At 43.5% G+C, this 18,258-nt stretch overlaps 1 protein-coding gene across 4 annotated transcripts in view; it reads right to left on the bottom strand.

The window, feature by feature from the left end:
* Nucleotides 1-18,258, bottom strand: part of FBXO25 (F-box protein 25) — a 72,258-nt gene that overhangs the window by 41,332 nt on the left and 12,668 nt on the right. For 3 of the 4 annotated variants that reach the window (XM_019537476.1, XM_019537474.1, XM_019537475.1), the window contains exons 3-5: nucleotides 13,628-13,731; nucleotides 11,286-11,335; nucleotides 5,164-5,256 (exon numbers count right to left, since the gene is read on the bottom strand). In XM_019537476.1, the coding sequence (XP_019393021.1) occupies nucleotides 5,164-5,256; nucleotides 11,286-11,335; nucleotides 13,628-13,731 (247 nt within the window). Of the gene's footprint in view, nucleotides 1-5,163; nucleotides 5,257-11,285; nucleotides 11,336-13,627; nucleotides 13,732-18,258 lie in introns of those variants that run through there. The other variant, XM_019537477.1, reaches the window with a different exon arrangement.

The raw sequence follows: 18,258 nt of genomic DNA, 5'->3' as shown, positions 1-18,258 counted from the left end.
CAGCTGGAGTACTGCATCCAGTTCTGGGCACCGCACTTCAAGAGGGAAGTGGACAACATGGAGAGGGTCTAGACGAGGGCCACTTGCATTATCACGGTGCAGCAGGGCAGGCCCTACAAGGAGAGGCTATGGGACCTGAACCTGGTCAGCCTCCAAAAGAGAAGGCTGAGGGGGGATCTAGTGGCCTGTTACAAACTAGTCAGAGAGGACCAGCAGGCACTGGGGGAGTCCCTGTTCCCCTGAGCACTACCAGGAGCGACTAGAAATAATGGTCACAAGCTGGCAGGGGCTAGATTCAGACTAGACATCAGGAGGCACTACTTCACTGCCTGGGCGGCTAGGATCTGGAACCAACTTCCAAGCGAAGTGGTGCTGGCTCCTATTCTGGGGGTCTTTAAGAGGAGGCTAGATGAACACCTTGCTGGGGTTCTTTGACCCCAGTACTTTTTCCTGCCATGGCAGGGGGTCAGATTTGATGATCTGCTCAGGTCTCTTGCAACCAGACCAACTATGAAACCTTGTGCAGCTGGGGACAGTGGCGCTGCACAGGGATTCCTTGCTGCTGCGAGCTGCCCCCCACCCCTCACCTCTACTGCCCTGGCGATGCACCCCTGCTTTGAGAAGAGCAGCCCCATGCTGCTATCCTCACAAACAGCTCCATGCACAGGGGATGCATTGTCAGGGCAGTGGGGGGCAAGAAGCGGCTAGGAGGACGTTTTCTGCACAGCTCCTCTGCTTCCTGCAGCACTGGGTTTTGGGAGGAGAAGCAAGGTGGCAGGGAACAGCAGACCCCCTGATCACCACTATTCCCTGCTGTCCTGCTCTTCCCCCCCGACCTGGTGTTGCAGGAGCAAAGGAGCAGCGCACAAAACCTCCTCCTTGCTGCTTCTTGCCCTCCGCTGCCTCGGCGATGCGTCCCTGTGCATGGGGCTGTAGTGAGGGTAGCTGTGTGGGGCTCCTCAAAGCAGCAGCAAGCATAGACAGTGCATCGACGGGGCAGCAGAGGGGCAGTTTACAGCAGGAAGGAATCCCCGTGCAGCCCCGATGTCCCCAGCTGCACTGGGTTGTGCCCACCGGGCTCTGGAAGCCCCGGAGGAGGGAAGCAGGACGGGAGCTGGAGCCCACAGCCTGCACCTCCCCAGGTACAGTTCCGGGGCACATGGGTCCCCCCTGTCCCCTGGGAATGCACACGACAGTGAGGTGACAGGCCCTCTCCCTCCTCTGGATGAGCCACCTGCGGCCCTGTCCTGCTCCCTGCTGTGGTCATGCAGCCATGCATTGCAGCTCCAGCCCAAATCCCCACCTGGCTGGGCAGCAGCCCGCCAGCCCTGCCCAGCTCCTTCTCTACAGGGGCCTCAAACCCCCTTTCCTCCATTTACCTGCTGGAGCTGCTCTGCAGGCTGCCTGGGGCCAGTGCACATCTCTGCATGTGGCACCCCCTGTCTTTCCACCTTCATAGATTCATAGATGTTAGGGTCGGAAGGGACCTCAATAGATCATTGAGTCTGACCCCCTGAATAGACAGGAAAGAGTGCTGGGTTCAGATGACCCCAGCCAGATGCCTATCTAACCTCCTCTTGAAGACCCTCAGGGTAGGGAAGAGCACCACCTCCCTTGGGAGCCCATTCCAGACCTTGGCCACTCTAACTGTGAAGAAGTTCCTCCTAATGTCCAGATGAAATCTGCTCTCTGCTAGCTTATGGCCATTATTTCTTGTGACCTCCCGGAGCGCCTTGGTGAGTAGAACCTCACCAGTTCCCTTCTGCACCCCCATGATGAATTTATAGGCAGCCACAAGGTCGCCTCTCAACCTTCTCTTGCGGAGGCTGAGGAGGTCCAGGTGCCCTAGTCTGTCCTCGTAGGGCTTGGCCTGCAAGCCCTTAACCATACAAGTGGCCCTCTTCTGGACCCTCTCCAGGTTATCCACATCCCTCTTGAAGTGTGGTGCCCAAAACTACACGCAGTATTCCAACTGCAGTGTGACCAGCACCAGATAGAGGGGAATTATCACCTCCTTGGTTTTGTTTGTCATGCACCTGCTGAGGCATGATAAAGTGCAGTTAACTTCTCTGATGACTTCGTCACACTGATGACTCATGTTCATCTTGGAGTACACTAGGACTCCAAGATCCCTTTCTGCTTCCATGCTACCAGGCAGGTCATTTCCTAGGCAGTAGGTGTGCTGGACATTTTTCCTCCCTAGGTGCAGCACTTTGCATTTCTCCTTGTTAAACTGCATTCTATTGTTTTCTACCCATTTGTCCAACCTGTCCAGGTCTGCCTGTAGTTGTTCCCTACCCTTCGGTGTGTCTACTTATCCCCACAGTTTTGTATTATCCGCAAACTTGGACAGAGTACACTTCACTCCCGCATCCAAGTCACTGATGAAGACATTGAAGAGCATTGGCCCAAGGACCGAGCCTTGCGGGACTCCACTACCCACGCTCTTCCAGGTCGATACCGACCCATCCACTACCACTCTCTGTGTATGACCCTCTAGCCAATATGCCACCCACCGGACTGTGTAATCATTCAAGTCACAGCCTCTTAACTTGTTCACCAGTATGGGGTGAGATACTGTATTGAAGGCCTTCCTGAAGTCTAAGTAAACGATATCAACCCCTACTCCTGTGTCCAGGTGTTTTGTAACCTGGTCATAAAAAGAGACTAGATTAGTCAGGCATGATCTACCCGCTACGAACCCGTGCTGGTTTCCCTCAGCATTTTTAATTTTTCCTGCTGGGCTCTCACATATGTGAGCATTCATAATCTTTTGAAAGGCTTTGCCAAGGATGGAGGTGAGACTGACTCGCTTATAATTGCCTGGATCCTCCTTCCTCCCCTTCTTGAAAATAGGGACCACATTGGCCCTTTTCCAGTCCTCCGGGACCTGTCCCGTGTGCCATGAGTGCTCAAATATTCTTGCCAGTGGCTGTGCAATGATCATCGGCCAGTGCCTTCAGTACCCTCGGATGGAGCTCATTCAGGCCTGCCGCCTTAAACACATCAGTCCTTCCAAGTGTAACATCTCAGGGTCAACGCTTGGTAGTCTGGCGCCCAGCTGTTGCCTCTCTACAGTGTGAGACTTGTCTTGCCCATTGTTTAGGAAGACTGAGGCAAAGAACTCATTAAGGAGTTCAGCTTTGTCCTCCCTGTCACTAATTACTTTTGCCCATTCAGTAGTGGTCCTATACTGCCCTGGGCCTTCCTTTTACTCCCTATATATCTGAAAAACTATTTTTTGTTATCTTTAACTTGGGAAGCCATCCTCAGCTCCATGGTAGCTTTGGCCTTTCTAACTGCCTCCCTACAACAGCATGCTGAGGAGGCATACTCCTCTTTAGTAATCTCTCCCTGTTTCCACTGCTTATATGCCTCCCTTTTTGCCCTTAGGCTGCTCTGGATTTCTCTGGTCAGCCAAGGAAGCCTCTTGGCCCCCTTCCCCCTTTTCCCTCCTATCAGAATCGTCTCCCTCTGTGCCCAAAGGATTGTTTTCTTAAGGCACAGCCACCCTTCCTGGGCTCCCATCTCACCAAATCTCCTACTCTGCAGTGTATTACTGACTAAACGCCTGAGTTTGCTGAAAGCAGCCTTCCTGAAGTCTAGCACTTCCACCCGACTAGTTACCTTACCCATTCTACGGCTTATGATGAATTCTATTATTTGGTGGTCACTGTCCCCCAGGTGACCACTGATCTGCAGGTTCCCTATCATGTCATCCCCTGTTGCCAATACCAGGTACAGTAAGGCATTCCCCCTAGTGGGACCATGTACCTCCTGCGTCAGGTGGAGGTCCTGTACACAGGATAGAAACCTGCTTGAATGGTAGGCATTTGCTGTCTGCGTCTCCCAGCAGATGTCAGGGTAGTTTAGGTCCCTCATGACTACCGCCTCCCTAGTCTTTATGGTTTCTGAGAGCTGCCTCAGAAGTTCCAAATCTAGTTCTTCCCCTTGGTGTGGGAGTCTGTTCTTCCTCCCAACAGCTCTTTACCTGGCCTGGGGTGTCAGTACAGGTACCCTGCTGCCTGCTTAAACAAGGGGTTATTGCAATCCATTCTAACTGATGAAGTGTTTCTACTGCACATACACTACTTGGGCAGCAAGATCACCCTGAGGTGCTTACTGAGCATACTCAACTTTTTGTTGTGTATGCGTAGTGCATGAGCATAATCATGATCATGACATTGATCATGTCGTTCTAAAACTGGTGAGGTGGCACCTGAGCACCCCCTATTGACTGGCTGCCACTGGTGCCTTAACTAGGTTATAGCAAACAGAAGTAACAGAACAAAGAGCAATGTTCTCAAGTTGTAGAAAGGGAAGTTCAGGTTGGCTATTAGGAAAAAATAGGATCATAGGATCATAGTAAGACATTGGAACTGGTTAAACAGAGAGGTTGTGGACTCTTCATCCTTGGACGTTTTTAAGACTTAGCTACAAAAAGCTTTGGCTAGGATGATCTAGTTGGGGATGGTCCTACTTTGAACAGGGGGTTGGACTAGATGATCTCCCAAGGTCCCTTCCAACCCTAATTTTCTATGATTCTAAGTATGTAATTTCCAAATCTACAATAAGACAGTTAAACTTTGTTCCACTGCATTATTTCTGAAAAAGCAACCACAGATTTGGCAAAAACACCTATGGAACCTGATTGTGAAAGGAAGATTAGAAAATTGTAATAAGTCTTGGGGCTGTTCTCAAGACTCTAGGGGATATTTCATAGAGGTGCTGACATACGTATCTTGCCAAACATTAAACTAACCTGCAGTTGTAAATATATCACAATGTACAGCATGTTGGTATTTGTAATTATATTCATAGTATGTTTTAGAAATTTGTTTAAAAAAAAATGAAAATGCACAATGAAAAACAAATCACAGAAACCATTGCTAGTATTTCTTTGTAAATCAATCAGCAAAATAAGTATCACCCTATCTTTTCCAGCTGAGAATTTTCATGATATAATACGATCGATCAGTTGTCACCAGCAGTTTAGTTAGTTCACTGCATATATAAACATTGAATATGATATAAAAATAATACTTCCTTGTAAAGACCTTATATAAGCAGTTGTCAACCACCACTTGAATTATGCCAAATGTTTTGTGCACATGGAGATACATCAGCAAAACATTTATGAAATATAACTTAAAAGCAACTTACTTTGACCACATAATTAAACCTCCTGATGTCCTGAACTGCGCTTGAAAAATCTAGACGATTAAAAGCTTCTCCAAGGGTGCAATAACCATGTCTCTTGAAAAAGAATATAAAATGTAAGTGGAATGAAACAAAAATTGTATTTGCTTCTCAATCACAGAAGTCCCAATTCAGAAAAACACAAGCATGATTGCTAAGCAAAGCATACACATAAAATACCTTTTTGGAATACGGAAGCGTCCCATATCCACATCTGCAGTTGTTCTTGCTGCCTTCCCTGGCAGGATGACCCCTGTCTCAGGAAGGCCTGGGGAGCATTTCCATGCTGCTCATCTATTTCTGATCCCCAAGAAGAGTGAAGAAGCAAAGAAGCCTACAGATATTTGTTTTTCAGGGAGAAACTCTCTTGGGAGCAACCTCTCCTGGGTAAGAAATGGATTATTTTTCTCCCAGAATCACTATTTTCCAAGAGAAACTGTAAACACCTGTACCCTTGTGGTTTCTACCAAGAGAGCTGTGATTTTTCCAAAAGAAACATAATACCTGCATGTAGCCTAAAGCTTTATCTTGTGTGTGCTAAATCTCAGGATGAGTAACTGTGGGCTTGTGAACACAGCCTGTCCTTCTGCTTTGTGATCACACTGCTAATACAAAATAACCAAGACTTCCACAGCGAGTTGTCAAATAAAAAACAAGCTGTTCAGCTGCTTGCTGCAGCTTTAATTTTAATTTCACATCTGTGATCAGCTGGAGATCACCAACAGTCTTGCACAGCTGATAAGAGAAGCGGTGCCCTTTTGAAGTAAAAGCTGCAGAAACCCCTCAGTGGTCCCAGGCACAGTTGGCTTCAGCAATATACGCCCCCAGATAATCCATAAATCCTCAATTTTGCTGGGAGTAAAGAACTTAACTCTGTGAAGTATACAAGTTCTACTGTACTAACACGGAGCTGTCATGCTGTCTGGGTTGATGCTGTAGTTGTTCACAGCTATCTTTGTGCTTTTACATGCAAATTCCCAAGCATCAGAAATCTAGTCACTCTGTGCTCATGTAAGACAGGACAGGACAGACCTTAGAGATTAACTGGTTCAGACAGGCATATGCTTTCACAGGCAATCAGTTATTTTCTAAGGTGCCTGGCAAACAGTACACTTAAGATGCAATTAGCCAGTTAATTGTGTGTGTCTTAAATAGTAACCCAGCCACAAGTTCAGGCAATTAATGGTGCAATAAAATGGGAAATAAACCACATGAATTATCCCACAGAGTATGTGCAATAATGTTGTGGCTGGTTTCCATCATGCTTTAAATTGAACGTATGGCAGAGCTATGGGATGGACCCCAGTGTGGTCTGGGGGTAGGACCCACAAACAGCTGATTGTTGGTACCAGCCACGGGACTGCACAAGTTCATTGGGCACCTGGCTTTCTATCTGCCAGGGCAAAAGAAAGCCAGGATGATGATTCCAGACTCCCCCTACACTGGCAAGTAGTAATGGCACTATTGGGATCTGATCCCCAATGCCAAAACTGTGAATTTGTGGCACGGCAGGAGTTGTGATTTTTGGGATTGGTGAGCACATCCCATTGCTTCATTAAGTGAACATGTACCAGAGAAGCAGGGGCCTATAGTGTCACCCAACCCTGCCTTCTGCCTGCCTTCAGATTAATAGTTAACTACTTCTCTATCCTCATGTAAGAGTTGTAGGATAACCTGTCAACCTGTCTGTTTATTCTTGGGATAAAAAGGAAATGATATAGGCCTGCCAAATTTTCCTGGCAGTAACCAGGATGCCAAAAGGCTGGATCATCCCCTTAATTATGAAGAGCAAGAACTGTTGTTTCTTTTTTAAATGGAGAGCAGCATTTCTTTTTGGTGCCTCTGCACAACATGGTCCAGAAGCATGTTGTTAATGCTTCTATTGGGTAACATCAGATTGCTAATGACATGCAGCATGCAGATCAATTTAGAATTGAAAAAGAAAAAAAAATCTACATTTGGTGCAGTGGGCACTGATGCCTGCAAAGCAATTACTCCTATGCTGTTATGCCGGCTTATCAAAATTGGAAATATTTCTAAAATAACTGAATGGTTTGAACGGATGGGCTTCCTGAATTGTACAGACATATGTGATTCATATGCCCAGCCTATGCCTACCTTATTAGCAAGCAAAAGGATACTCTTTCTTCTCAATTGTGCTGCTGTCACTTGTGGGTGACCTTGGTATATTTATGAGCACCTAACCCAGATGAACGGAAAAGATGCATACACACGTTCCTTAAGCCTGGTCTGTTAAGCTGTGGGAAGTCGGTACATTGTTACTCTAACAATCAGAAACTGGTTTAGTGCCAATCTGACTTTCATTCCAGCCTACTGCAAAATAAAATAGATTTTTTAAAACACAGTAATAATTCCAGATAGCCTCAGTGATTACTTACAATCTTGGTTTGGTCACTTTTCAGCTTATCTGTCACAAGCTACAGAAAGATTTCCTTGGCATAAAGGAAAGTTTTAATTCTCTGCATCTCTGAAAGACTAAAGGATGCTATTTTATATTCATGTATTCAAACTTCTGGCAAACACTGGGGCTGAATAATAGTTTTTCATACTGAATTGGAATACAAGGCAAGAACCTCAATGCACTGTACAAGTCTGATATATGTACATTATAAGATTTTCTTTTCACCTTTATTGAAAAAAGTAGCAAGTATCATCAACTGCCCTAAAATGGTAAAAAGATGTGCAAACAAAGAAAATCTTTTCACACTAATAATATACGTAGCCCTAATGAGTATCTGTTCCCTCTCTGCAGTAGTGACCAAGGAAGAGTGCAAATCCCTTTCTGCAAATGGATGAGGGCCCAGAACTCATTGCCCATCTCCTCTAAGAGCTGCTCTATATGTTCTGCATGTAGTAGCTCTGAGGCGTTCTGTAAGGTCATCAGTCATAGGGGTTTGGTCTCCTGGAACAGGTCTCAGGCATATCCCTGTGAAATCCCATCCCTGACTTCATCTTACCATCATGGTGAAGTTACTGCTAGTAGTCCTTTCCTAAATCCTTTGTTTCCCCAACTAGATGCGTTTTCTGTTTTTTGGGAGTGGAAGAGTTATTGCACCTCTATTAGAAAGTCAACTTACTTCTGTTGCTTCAGGATCAAACTCAGAACTTTGTCACTGGGTGTATATACACATGCAATTAGCATGGAATAATAAACTCCGATGTAGTTTACACCAGAGTCAGCGGCTCCCAGGTGCAGATACATCTGTGCTTGGGGCCGCAGCAGTCAGAGCTGGGGTGGAGCAGCTCCAGGCTGGCAGCAGGTTCCGAGGGGAGGGGGGAGGGGCTGGCTGGCTGGGGCACAAGGGTGCTACAGTGTGGGGCTAGCAGGCAGGCAAATCCCACACTGTAGCACCCTCATGCCCCAGCCAGCCTTGGTCACTGTCTACACGTGCACTGAGGCAGTGTAAATTACTCTGCTGTAGGATAGTATTTAACCTGAACAGTATACCCTATGGAAGAGTTAACTGATTTCCTACATCCTAATATGAGTGCACATGTAGATGGTGATGCTTTACTGTGGAGCTAATTAGTCAACTTTGCAGTAAAGTGTACGTGTAGGTGCACCCACTGACACCAAATAATTTCATAGGGTATCTATACATGTGCAGAGAGGCTGCTCCAACACACTGTAATTACAGCACATCGGAGAAGACTCGATCAATTGAATCTGCTGAAACGTGGTAATTACCATGCTCCAGCAGGCTCCAGAGTTACATGTATCAGTGTCCCCGCACTGAAAAATGGTGGCAGGGGCATTTTACCTAAAGCTTGTTCAACAAGATTTAAAGCAGCCTCACCACCATTTTTCAGTGCGGGAAAGCTGATGCACTTTAGAGCAACTCCAAAAGCCATTTTAATTAATTAAACTTCCTCCCCTTCCCCCCCAACATGTATAAACAGCTGTAGTTCCTAGATCATGCCTTAAGTCACCATAGCATTTTTTCCTACCTGGGGGAGGGGGGACGGGAGACAACATAACACACAAACTGCTGAAATTACCGAACTTTTTCCTGCTGAGAACTTCTCACTGAGAATTCAGAAGAAGTACAGAATAATTCTAGCTAGCCATATCACTTTTTGATGGGGAAGGAGGCTAGAAAATACAATAGTAGCTGTCATTATATTGCCTCTTTTTCAGGCTACAAAAGGTTGTGCTGCTTCTGATACCAGGACATAAAGAGATTAGCAAAAGAACAGTTGTTTCATGCTAAATAAAAATAAATAAATAATAATTTAAAAAACCCTCTCTCAGTGTCTTGTCACAGAGACCGACCTAACAAATTATCAGATGAGGCACATTACAGTGATGACAAAATCACCGTGTTTTACCAAGCAGTCTTAGAGAACACTTAGGCTGCCTATACATATATATATTCGGGGGTGGGTAAGGATTTTTTAATTTAAAAAATGGCTCCCAGAGAGCTGCTCTAACTAAAATACTTCATTGTCACATGTATTAAGCTCCTGTGCATTAAAAATGGCCACAGGTTGCTTTATCTAAACCTCATTTGATGAAGTTTAAAGTGTCCCTGCAGCCATTTTTAAATGTGCAGGGGCGTATACATGTGAAGGTGAGGCCACATTGGAGCGTTCTGTGAGAATGTGGAGCAGTACATGTATAGGCAGTCTTTGATTTCATAACAAATGAAAATTATTTTATTGCTTTCCAGAAACAAATGAAGATTGGATGAGCAGTAAACCAATTTCTGAAGCAGCAGACCCTATACAAATCTTAAAATGCAAGTTGTCAAGTATGGTCAAGCACGTTTAGACACAGACATTCAGTTTGGTCAGAATATAACCACAAATCTTAACTTTGTTTACATTAAATACCTTTTATTTTAAAAACCTATTGTATTCATCCTCAAAGTGTGAGCATGTGTTTTCTCTTCACTTGTCCATCATATTGAGTGGCACGATAAGGAGAGTAAGGGAATAGGATCAGTGTGGACAAGTGTAATGAAACAGTCTCCAAGAGCAAAAGAAGTTGAAGCTAGGATTGGGGTAAAGAATCTGCTAAGGTATTTCATAATGAGCTCTTTATAATAAAAGTGGTAGCTCCTGTCATACTAATCTAAGGTGCCAAATCTTTCACTGCTTCTTCAGTGCAGGAAATTACTGCACAGTGCTTTACCTAGGTCAGAGGATGAGTTTCTGTCAGAATCGAGATGGTTTCCCTGGCTAGTCAACCCACCTTCCCCCCCGCCAACCTCAATGGCTGTGTTCAATGGGAGGGAAGGGCTGAATCTTCATAGAAATGTCCCATACTTCTCTCAGCTTCACACATAAAACCTTGCTGAAATAGGAAGAAATGCAAGCAGAGACCCCCAAAGGGACAAGATGTCATGCACAAATCAGAAAATGTTCTACTTTTGGTATTCCAGTAGCTCAGTTTTAGTCCATTTATCTTGTACCTTTATTGACGAGATTTGAAGATTACAAGAATACAAGATTACAAGGATACAAGAATCACACAATCAGCCAGAAGCTACTTATATATGCTTACACCGAATTCATTGTTCCTCTTTGTAGCCTTATAATCAGAGTTTTCTTGCTTCAGCTGTACAAGATTCTAGCCTATATCTACAGCCATGTGGTTGCATACAAATACACATGTTCTTCGGACAACTGTTCTGCTGCTTCAACTACTGGAGCCAGATAAAGCTGCACAAACTGCAATCAAAGCAGGACTATGGGCATTGAACAAATGGATACAAAAACAGACCTCCAGTAAGAGGTCAGGGCACATGTAGAACAAGTATATAGAAAGGTAACAGAGAAGCATGGCTGTCCAGTGGCCTTATGCAGCAACAGCTACTCATGACAGCATGTTTACTGCATTAAATCTGTATAACATGCATTAAAAGCCATATTATAGCCTGCCCATAGGCTCAGATCGTGGACTTCCTTGCTCTGTGGTATGCATCTTGTTAGAGATGGAAAGCCAGGACTAAGACACAATTAGCAGGCAGTGAAAACAAAGCCCTCAATGTACTACTTATTATGTGTAGTGTTCAAGTATATATAAGACCTGCAGGACTAGATGCATGGCATAGGACACTTACTTCTCTGGTGCTCTCTTTATGAACATAAATCCATTTTTCACGATAAAAACCTAAAACAAAATCAAATTCAAATACCTGTTTTAACTTTCATCATATTGACTATATTTATTAAAGACAAAGTTAAGCAAATGATCACTCCTGATAAAATTTAACTTGTTAAATTCTTATTTGCATCAAAGAAGTTTTGATTGAAGCCAGCTAACAAAGGTTTGAAACAGGGGGAGGAGGCTGGGGATAAACTTTTCTTTACAAATGCTTATGTGCATTATCTAGTAGATTCAATAAGAAAAAAACCAACATTTTTAGCTTGAGAAATCAAATACTTAGAAGCAAGGGAATGCCAATTTTAGGGCTCCTGGTACAATCCAAATTGCATCCCTGTATGCATGCATCATTGCCACCTTCCCTACAGGGCTCCCACCTCATTCAGTTCATATGCTCTCCAGGCATAGAAAGACTCTAGGTCTTCATGTGCATTTATACACATACCTTTTTGTCCCATGACACGCCAGAGATCCGCTGCTTTGGAGCAAACTCAATTAATTAAGTCTGCTCTGCACGGTAGCTGATGTGAACTGCACTGTGCCACATGAAGTTATATAAGCAGCAAAATGAGTGTCAGCAGGTAGAAAATGGTGGCAGTGCACTTTTGAACTAAAGTGCCTCCAATGTGTTTTAGTTCAAAAGCCACCACCGCCATTTTCTCAGTACTGATGTGCATTTTGCTGCTTATACAACTGTAACCGCCACCGAGCTGGATGCTTTTCAAAGTGCCAGCTGCTGTGGTGCATGCATGTGTACAAATGCCCCTTGTTTTCTGCTGTGCTGTCCCTTCAACCGGGAGCTTTCTATATCTCCCTAGTGTTCAGTGTTCTTCCTCTGTTCCTAAAGGGTTCTAAGCAATAGTATCCTACACCTGTAGGTCTACTCTGTGCTCTCCAGATCCATTTTATCCTTGACTAGCCAACATATTCAGCCTTTTATATTTTTTTCTTGTTTTTAAAAGGGGGACAGATTGAGGCCCCTGCAGTGAGGGAGGGAGTGGGGCTGGGGCAGGCACTGCATAGGCAGAGAGGAAAAAAAATATTTGAGAGAGGGGCGAGTGCTTGCTTCCTCCCCTCCCGCACTCTAGCAGGTAAGTCCATGGGGAAAGGGGCAAGGGGCAGATAGAGGCAGAGGGAGAAAAAATTATTTAGGGGCATGCCTTCCGGGCAGATCAAAACATCCCCTCCCACTGCCATTTAGACCCTCCCAGTTCTGCTGTAAGGGGGTAGCAGCCAATCATAACAGCAAGCTGGGGTGGGAGGTAGGGAGGTGCTGTGGTGTGCTGCGTGGGGCCAGTGGTACTTAGCGTGTCCCTCCTCCTCCCGCTTCCTTGGGTAAGAGGTGAACGTGCCAGGGGAGACGCCGCTGCTGTGTCCTGGGACACACTCCATCCCCACCCACCTGCGCATACCCCCTACACTCTTTCTAAGTACTCCTGGGGATACGTGTACCCCAGCTGACAACCCCTGCTCTAATAGGTCAGGGCACGCAGACAGACATTTAAGGCATTTTTACATGTGCTGTGGGATGTGGTGCCGGGCGCTTTAATTAGTGAGCTGCACAAATTAAAAGCGCCTGTGGTCACGTGTATCAGCATCACCACATGTCCCCATACTGAGAAAATGGTGGGCAGGCACTTTGAACTAAAGCTTATTGAACAGGTTTCATTTCAAAGTGCCTCTGCCATTTTTTCAGTGCAGAGACACATGGCAATACTGATACACATGATGCAAAAGGCTGGTGGATTAATTGAGGCTGCTGGATTAATCAAGTCTGCTCTGACATGCCGGATTTCCAGCACACCAGAGCAAGCTCCATGCATGTGTATAGGAGCCCTGCGTCTTCAGTTTTGACAAGCTGCCATGTAAAGCTGTGCTGTTTGAAAACAGAGTCAAGTAAATAGGGATGCCTGCACTACATCACAATCAAGCCTGAACTATTTTGCTAGTGGTCCCCCCCACCCAACCTTTAAAAACAAACAAACAAAAAGGTCCTATAACCTCCATTAATTGTACTTTAAAAATTTGGCATGTGGGTTGCCTTGAGATTATTAGAAGTGCCATTGCATGAATAATCATAAAATCCTAAATGCATCTTCTTTGGCTCCATCAATATCTGATGCCACACGATTAATAAAAGTTTAGAAAAGTTGTACCTTTCATGTATCTAAAATGAATTTTTGTACAAGTATAAATGTTAGTAAGTTACGTCCATATAAGTGGGTTTTACAGCGATATTTAGGTACTTTAGTTGGTTTGGAAGATATGCCATAAAAGTAAAAAGCAATCTAGTCTTACATTGTGAGTTTGCGTTATTCCTAAAGTGGTCTTTTTTCCTTTTCTTGGCTGCAAATTCACAATCTTCAGTAGTGTATATGTCTTCATCATCAACTGTTAAGATGCTGAAATTAAAACACACACAAGCATAGCTCAAGATCCATCTAATAGTTAAACATTTGCATCTTGTTGTAAATACACTGCTGTACTGCGAGATGATGGACATCCACCCTTTTTAGAAAAGAATTCCCTACATCCTGTAACAGGAATTTCCAAACTTTTCCCTTCCAGGGAGTAGGAGTACCACTTCCTTAATTGTGAAGCTTTTGATCACCATTTCTTATATTCATGCTCGTGTAGTTATCCTGCGGTCCAAGAAAAGCATTATTTGCCTAGGAAATTTATACAAGAAAAAGACTTATTTTAATTCAACTTAGGAAGAATTAATGAGGACACAGCACCATATCATCAGCTAACTCTAGAAATCATTATTACATACTGGACCATTATTACATTGATGGATCATTTTTGGGACTTCTGCAAAACATCCAAATGAAAATTCTGGTTGCTTAAAAGACAACACACACTTTTATGACAAAAACCAGGAAGCTCAAAAAAAAAATCCAGTTTTCTGTCCGTAAGCCAGCAGTGTACCACTGCAACGTCATTTTTGCTGATTAATTTTCTCAAAGAGCTATTGGTTACAGCAGAAATTAGCAAATGAAGATCACAGCCCTATCTGTTTTAGACAACCATGAGTATAGTGAGGACAGCATAAGTATACTTGAGGACTCCTTATTTTCGTTGCTTAAGGAGAGTTAGAAGTATAATTATCCTCAAGATGTGGAACATGAAGAAATATGAAGAAACATTTTTTAAATGCCACAGTTGGGCTGCAGTAGGAAATGGATGTGTTAGTGAAGCACTTTGAAATAATACTTGATTTCTTTCATATTATGGCAGCTAGCTAAGGTGTAAAACAGAAGAGCTGCTGTAAAATGGGAACGTCCTTTATATAAAGGACCTGAAAATCAAAAACAGTCCACGACTGTGTTAAGGGAACGTCTACATGGGGACATTCATGAAAGTGACATAACTACCATATCATAATATTAATATGATATAAAATATTGGATGAATCCCTTTTAGTTTAAACTTTTAAACTCCTTAGACACAAATAAGCTAATCCAATTTAGTCGCAGCCATTGCTGACTTCTGCTTGCCTCAGCTTCACCTACATATTATTAATTTTAGTTCAGTTATTAACCTTAAATGTGATACTAGACACTGAGGATCCTTAAATGTAATGCAGATACATGATAGGAGTGTGTATGTGTACATGTATGTATTGGGTGAGCAAAACAGGAATGCAATAGTAAACACAGGCTTAACAGGAGAAGGCTCTCTCAAATCAATAGATAGGGGCTTTTCCAAGCATGGATAGCAAGTGCTGTGTTTAAATCAGTTAATCCAATCCTGGAAATCTCAAATCTTGTCTTCTTCCCAAAAGCATTATCCAGGCTAAAGGGGTTTCCTTTGTTCCTGCACATCCATTGTCATATCAACCACACACAAACACCCTGACATCTCCTTCCCATACCTGCCCACAACTATAATGTCATCACTCTACCAAATGGGCACTAGGGGTCCATTTCTTACCAACATGGAACATAAAGGGTCCCAATAACAACTAGGGAAATGGGACTTTCTTCGCAGATTTTCAGTGTACAATGCTACTTCTCACAGTGTATAATGAAGAAATCGAAAGACTGCCAAATAATAATTCACAATTCTACTTCTAGAAACTGAGAAACATTCTAAGGAACTCCCGGCTACTGTTGATCTGAGAAACAAGATATAATTAACTGATATTCCTAAACTGACAAGCCTTAAGAAGCTATACAGCACAGGAAAAGCCCGCTTTGTTCTAAATGTTAGGCCACACCACTAGATAACTACACAGTATTTCTATTACATTCAGATATAATCAACTATATGTATCTACTGATTAATCAATAATCTCAAGTACTGCTCACAAGTGGAATAGTAAAAAAAAAAAAAAAAAAAAGAAATTCAACAGATTCTGAGAAAAAGATTATTTTGTTGGTACAGTCTGATCATTCTTTGCAGAAAGTTGAGGTGTTTTAACAATGCTCTCCTAATTCAGTTCTCTGTGGGAGGGTAGGAATAAAACCACCTGAAAGACTTTACAGCAGTGGCTCCTGGCAGTGGTTCCCTTGGTTAGGATGGCAGCACCAGCCCAGCCCACTCCCATAGCAGGGGAAGGAGGGGGAACAGCAGCACAGAGCTGCTGGTTGTGTTTGAATGGCCGGGGGCGAGGGGCAGTTCAGCAGCACCACCTGCCCACCCACCACTGGCCAGGGCCAGTGCAGGCAGACTACCCGCCCCCTCCAAGACCATCTGTTTGGTTGGGGGTGGTAGGGAGGCTCTAACACATGGTGCTTTTTGTAAAGCACCATGAGTTACAGTGAGGCCCTGAATGTCTGTAGGTGCACAAAAGGTTAGTCTGAAGCATGCACAGAAAATGATGACCATGGGCCACTGTAGCTTCCCTATAGCTTCTCTAATAACAGTGACAAGGCAGGCATCAGCAGGTGCCAGGGCAAACCCATGTGTAGAGGCAGGTGCTGTCCCTTCTTTTTCCATAAATAGAACCACTGATACCAACCAACCCTTGCCCTTCTTCAAAATATCAGAACCTAATTTCAGTTGTTCAGTATTTTCCCCTTTTGCAGCTTTGGAGAATACAAAGGTGAACTTTACTTTAAGATGCATGTTTTCTCCTTTAAAAGAAGCTTTACACAAGAACAAACTGCAACCAGTCTGTGAAACAGAATCAAAGCCTGTTAAGCTCTTGTTGGCTACCGCCGGAAAGCAGCAGGAGATCTAAGTACCTAGCTAAACAACAAAACTGGCAATATTTCACCAGCTTCACTGCTTCTCAATGTTACAGCAAATACATTTTGTCCTCTAGCAGCATTAGCTGAGAGCAGGATCAAGTCCTCAGATTTCTTTCTGTTTTGTGGATGCCAGGTCTCACTAAAAGAAAGCAACACAATTGGACTGCAGGGAATACTACCAATGCCGTTTTAGTCTAACAGAGAAAAGTGCCAAATGGTGAAGCTTTCACTGTTCTTGCCACACATTCACACTGGAAACAGACCAATATGGTAAGCACTATATCCACTGCAGCACACCAGCCCATTTTACCTGAAATGGCAAATAGGAGACCTTTATCCACAGTCACTACCTGGAAGATATTCAGATACAACCTCTACTTTCCACTGGTTCCCACAGGACAGTAGTTTCCTTAAAACTTCCTCCCCAAAGATGTTTACATCCAATACCAGATGAGTCTACAAGATTAATTTACAGATACAAACTACAACTAGCATTCAGCCAAACACATCTGGTGTCTCTCTCTTGAACTGTAAAGATTATACTCCAGATCAGATTTCCAAATACTTTTGTATCTTAGAGAAAGTGGGAAAAAATCTGCAGCCATTGCACCACCCAGCATTTATTTATATGAATAAGCACAAAGAGTAAGGGGCCTCAGTTCTGCAACCATTTTATCCACCTCAGCTTTCTTTAAAAAAAAGAAAGAAAAATCAAACTAGTAAAATGTAGATGACTAGTAATAATCCTCAAATTGTTTCTGCAGACTTCTGTTCATTTTACAGTTAAACGGTTAGTTTTGCTCAGGGCCATCTGTTAAATAATATGCAAGAAAAAACATCTTTTTTTAACTTCCAAGGTGAACTTTTTATAAAGAGAATTCTGATGACCAAAAGTAACCAGTACTCCCATCCAGGCTTTATCTGTACAGTAAAAAGAATAGCAGTTTTCAGATACTGAAGTAATTAGATTTTATTTTTATGCAACAAAACAAGATCAAATTGAACTGAAAAAGTGAATGGTTAACGAACTTTAACTGTCCCAAGACTAAGCAATTCCAGTTTCCCTCCTTTCCTAAACATACCCTTTAAAGAGGTGGAATTGATGTCTCAGTGCTCAAATTCCTCCTTGCTGCAATTTAACACAACGAATAGCTTCTATATAAGAGAGCACCAGACTCTGGGTTTTATTTTAATATTCCTTTGTTAACTGTTAATGTTGCTTTAATACTATGTGACTTGGTTTACCTTTAGTGTGTGCACAGAGAATGAAGGGTTATGTTACGCTAGGGCTAGCTATATGCAGAATGAGACAAGATGGATCTTGATTAGCATCATCTGTCTCAAACATCTTTGGTGCTATGAGATGCTCAACACCCAGGAGGTGTCCAGAGAAGACAGATAAACACGACAATGGGAGAACACCTGGTTGCCAGCTGCTGGGGGAAGGGGAAGAGGCGGGGGATGTTCTCCTGAAATAGACATTCTCTACTGCATGCAAATACTGAAGAAATATCATGAGTTTAGATTTTTTTTAAAAATCTGGTTTTGGAGAATACACTATCTAATTTCATAGAGCATTTTGTAGGCAGTCAAGTCAAAGACTAACTTCAACTTCAAGACTTAATCTAGAGCAGGGGGAACAATTATTTCAGCTGGAGGGCTGCTTACTGAGTTTTGGCAAGTTGTTGAGGGCTGCAAGGGTAGCCCCGCCCCTTGACAGGTGCCCCACTC

The sequence above is a fragment of the Crocodylus porosus genome, unplaced genomic scaffold (genome assembly GCF_001723895.1).
Source record: "Crocodylus porosus isolate Cpor-Errol unplaced genomic scaffold, CroPor_comp1, whole genome shotgun sequence".
Lineage (NCBI taxonomy): Eukaryota > Metazoa > Chordata > Crocodylia > Crocodylidae > Crocodylus > Crocodylus porosus.
The sequence above is the reverse complement of the archived record's forward strand: the minus strand, read 5'-3'. Positions and strand labels throughout refer to the sequence as shown.